Source organism: Sus scrofa, chromosome 2, assembly GCF_054392235.1.
Source record: "Sus scrofa isolate SSC_HxYL_T2T_F1_AM1 chromosome 2, Sscrofa_HxYL_maternal_Yorkshire_Landrace_v2.0, whole genome shotgun sequence".
NCBI classification, from domain to species: Eukaryota; Metazoa; Chordata; class Mammalia; order Artiodactyla; family Suidae; genus Sus; species Sus scrofa.
Genome location: NC_139384.1, coordinates 144,875,551 through 144,878,579, shown reverse-complemented (window position 1 = coordinate 144,878,579; position 3,029 = coordinate 144,875,551). Strand labels below are relative to the sequence as shown.

The following is a 3,029-nucleotide window of genomic DNA, read 5'->3' as shown; positions in this document are numbered from 1 at the left end:
AGGGTGATGCCCCTTTTCTGGAGCAAGACTCCTGCTGTCTGGGTTACTTAGATTTCCAGTGTACCTAGAAACCTCTCTCTGGGGTGTGAGGCTTTGAGCATCCAGGGAAGCATGTGTGGATGTGCAGAATGATATACCCAGGCTTCCCTCACTTCCTCTGGGCGCTGATGGCACGCCTTCTCCAGCTGTGCCTGACTCACTGCAGGCCCCTGTCACCTCCCCTGGCTCCTAGCTTCCTCCTCTGCCTGCCCTGGCGGGGAGGATAACATCTCTAGCATTTGCTCACGGTCAAAAACAAACTGAGAAATGGAACAAATGAGAACAGATTTTAAATAATTTATTATTATGGTAAAACATCTTGAATAAATATGAAGTTCAAGCTTAAATAAATAAATAGATAAATAAATAAATAAATATTAAAATACATAAATAGGTTAATAAATATTGCTAATCCCTGCCGGTATAAAACATCTGCCATTTCCCCTGCCAGGCCTGTATCAGGGTCAACATGGCCCAGGGCAAGTCTGTGCCCCATTACAGCCTTGGCCAGCCAGTGGTCCCTCCACGGTGAAGATCCTGAGTTTGGTTTGGCTCTGTCAGTGGGAGCAATCCGTGCGGCAAGGCTGGCTTCTGGCTGCTGCAGGCTGCTTTACTTTTTGACTGGCCCCCAGCAGTCAAAGGGGATGGTAAAAAGAAATTTGTTCAGACTGTCTTTGAAACTTTTGAAGGTGATAGACTGGGTTTCACAGGAAGTTTCCTTAAAAGAAAGAAAAGAAAAAAGAAAACTTGAGTCGAGGCATGAGTGGGTAACATGGGGAAGGCAGCACCTGGTTTTCACGCTGTCCCTTAGAACTCAAGGGCCAGAAGGCCTATCTGGGGCCCACCTGCTGACTTGGGTCAGGTGATACATTGGTTGCCACCCGTGTGTCACCCAAAGGGTACACAGCTCTAATTCTGGCAGCCAGGGCTGGGGGCATGATAAGGTGCCAGCCAGAGGCTAGTTGCTGGGCAGCTGGGCCACCACCATTTTGGTCCCTGGTCAGGGTATAGCAGCTGGGCTTGGGCCATCTCCAGGATCCCAGAAAGGGCAGGAGTCAAGGCCACAGACCTGTCTTTCCCCGCAGGAATGTGTGGGGCCATTTTCTATTCCAGGTAAGCCTGCTTCCTTGCTCCCATGCAATCCAGGTATGCTCGGAGGGCCAGGGGAAAGTCCTTTTAGGAGGTGGCACTTAGGCCCTGGAACTTCCTCAGGGCCTTAGGCAGGTCTTGAGTTTCCTTGTATTTGCCTCACCTCTGACCTCATTAATGATTAAGACAATGATAATAAGCAAAGTAGCAACTCCCGCTAGGTAGCACTGTGGGCTCTCAAGCTCCCGGGTGTTAACTCCTAGGGTTGAAAATGGGCTGGGCTGGTCCCTCTCTGAAGGGGCTAATCATTACAAATGTGCTGCCACAGAAACCTTTTGGGGTCCTGAGTACCCACAGCCAAAGGTCTCTCCCTCCCCAGGTCTCTATCTTCCTGGAATGAGAACGTCCCCCTTAGGGACCTGATGTGGACACTCACCTCGGTGAGGGGGCAGTGCTGCTCATAGTGCTTGGCCAACAGAGTCAAGGGGCTCTTGAGCCTAGTGAGGCTGCCCCGCAGGCCCTGCTTGTACAGGTTCAGGCGAGTCTGCACGCATGTCGGCTCCTGTGGGAAATGCCCATTCCTTGGTAAGCAGCGGCCACGTGCACTCTGGTGGGCACACAGCAACCTCCGCATCATTTCTTCCTGTTCTCATCCCTATTTCCCAAGAGCAGAGCTTGGGAGGGGCCCAGGATTATTCCTGACTAATCTCAGGCTGGGCCCAGTCATACGCATTGCCCTGTGCCCCTTCCCACTGCAGGCACAAGTCTGACTTGTCCTCAGCACTCAGCTCAGGCCACCCTCAGCCAGCACAGCCACATTCCCTTGGCCTGGCATCTCGAGAGGGTCCCACGAAAGGCAGTTACTCTCCTTCCACTCTTTAAGGAAAAGGGGAGGGTGGCCCTCACCCAGTTCTGCTGTGTGAGCGAGGTTTGTTCCTGAACCCTTCTGTGCCCCTCAGTAGCCAGCACCCTGTGTCCACAGGGCTTGGTGTCGGGACACAGCGAGGGCTCCAAGCCCACATCCCCTGTGTCATGACATAAACCCCGCTTGCTCCTCCATCCCCTGGTGACTCCTGGCCCCTTGAATGCTAGGACTGCCCATGGCTACTCAGCTAATTAAAAAGCTCACGTGACTGCCACAGGGAGCAAGGCCCGTGGCCTTCCGAGCAACCCCCCATGGCAGCCAGGTTACTGGAGAGAAAGTGGACAACCCTGTGAGGTCCATTTAAAATGGAGCCACTCCCAAGGCAGGGGCCTTTGGGAAGGTGTGTCAGAGAAAAGCATCTTACCTGGGGGTCAAACATTTCATAGACGACGTCTACGGTTTCATTCTGTAGAAAAGGAAAATGGTGTGTTACCAAGCTGACGGGCAGGGCAAGTCCAGGCCAGCAAGGTGTGCCAGGCGTGGCCTGTGCTCCTTTCCTCACTCACCATCACAGCCGCTGTGTCATTACTGTTGTTTAGAAGGCTCAGGGCTTCTTTGATGGCATCCACATGCTGCCAGGGCCGGGTGACAGGGCTGGGTGGGCGGGTGGGAGCGGAGATGCTGCAGACCACAGTGCCCAGGAGAAGCAGGTTCTGCAGCCACATCCTTCTGAGGACTTTAGCCTTTCTCTCTGAGCACTGGGCTCACTGGCAAAAGAGCTCTTATATACACAGTTAGAGGAAATGATTAATGGTGACCACAAAACGCCAGGAGGCGGGGGAACTACCTGAACTGTGGAATCTCCTGTCCCTTATCAGCTACACATGGAACGGTGAGCCTTTCCCCCAGGTGGTCAGGCTTGGGGGTTTTCATTCGTGAACCCTAATTCCAAGAATTAGCAGCCCACCCGCCTGCCCCCCTGAGTGTTCTCTAGCCCTCCCCAGGCTGTCTGACCTGCTGAGGCTTCCCGCTCCCT

General features: G+C 53.4%; 1 protein-coding gene across 1 annotated transcript; it reads right to left on the bottom strand.

The window, feature by feature from the left end:
• Positions 1-321: 321 nt before the first annotated feature.
• Positions 322-2,753, bottom strand: CSF2 (colony stimulating factor 2). The gene is given in 4 exon segments (NM_214118.2): positions 322-757; positions 1,565-1,690; positions 2,418-2,459; positions 2,560-2,753. Coding segments are annotated over 4 exon segments (435 nt in total). The 5' UTR covers positions 2,719-2,753; the 3' UTR covers positions 322-649.
• Between the last annotated feature and the right edge of the window lie 276 nt (positions 2,754-3,029).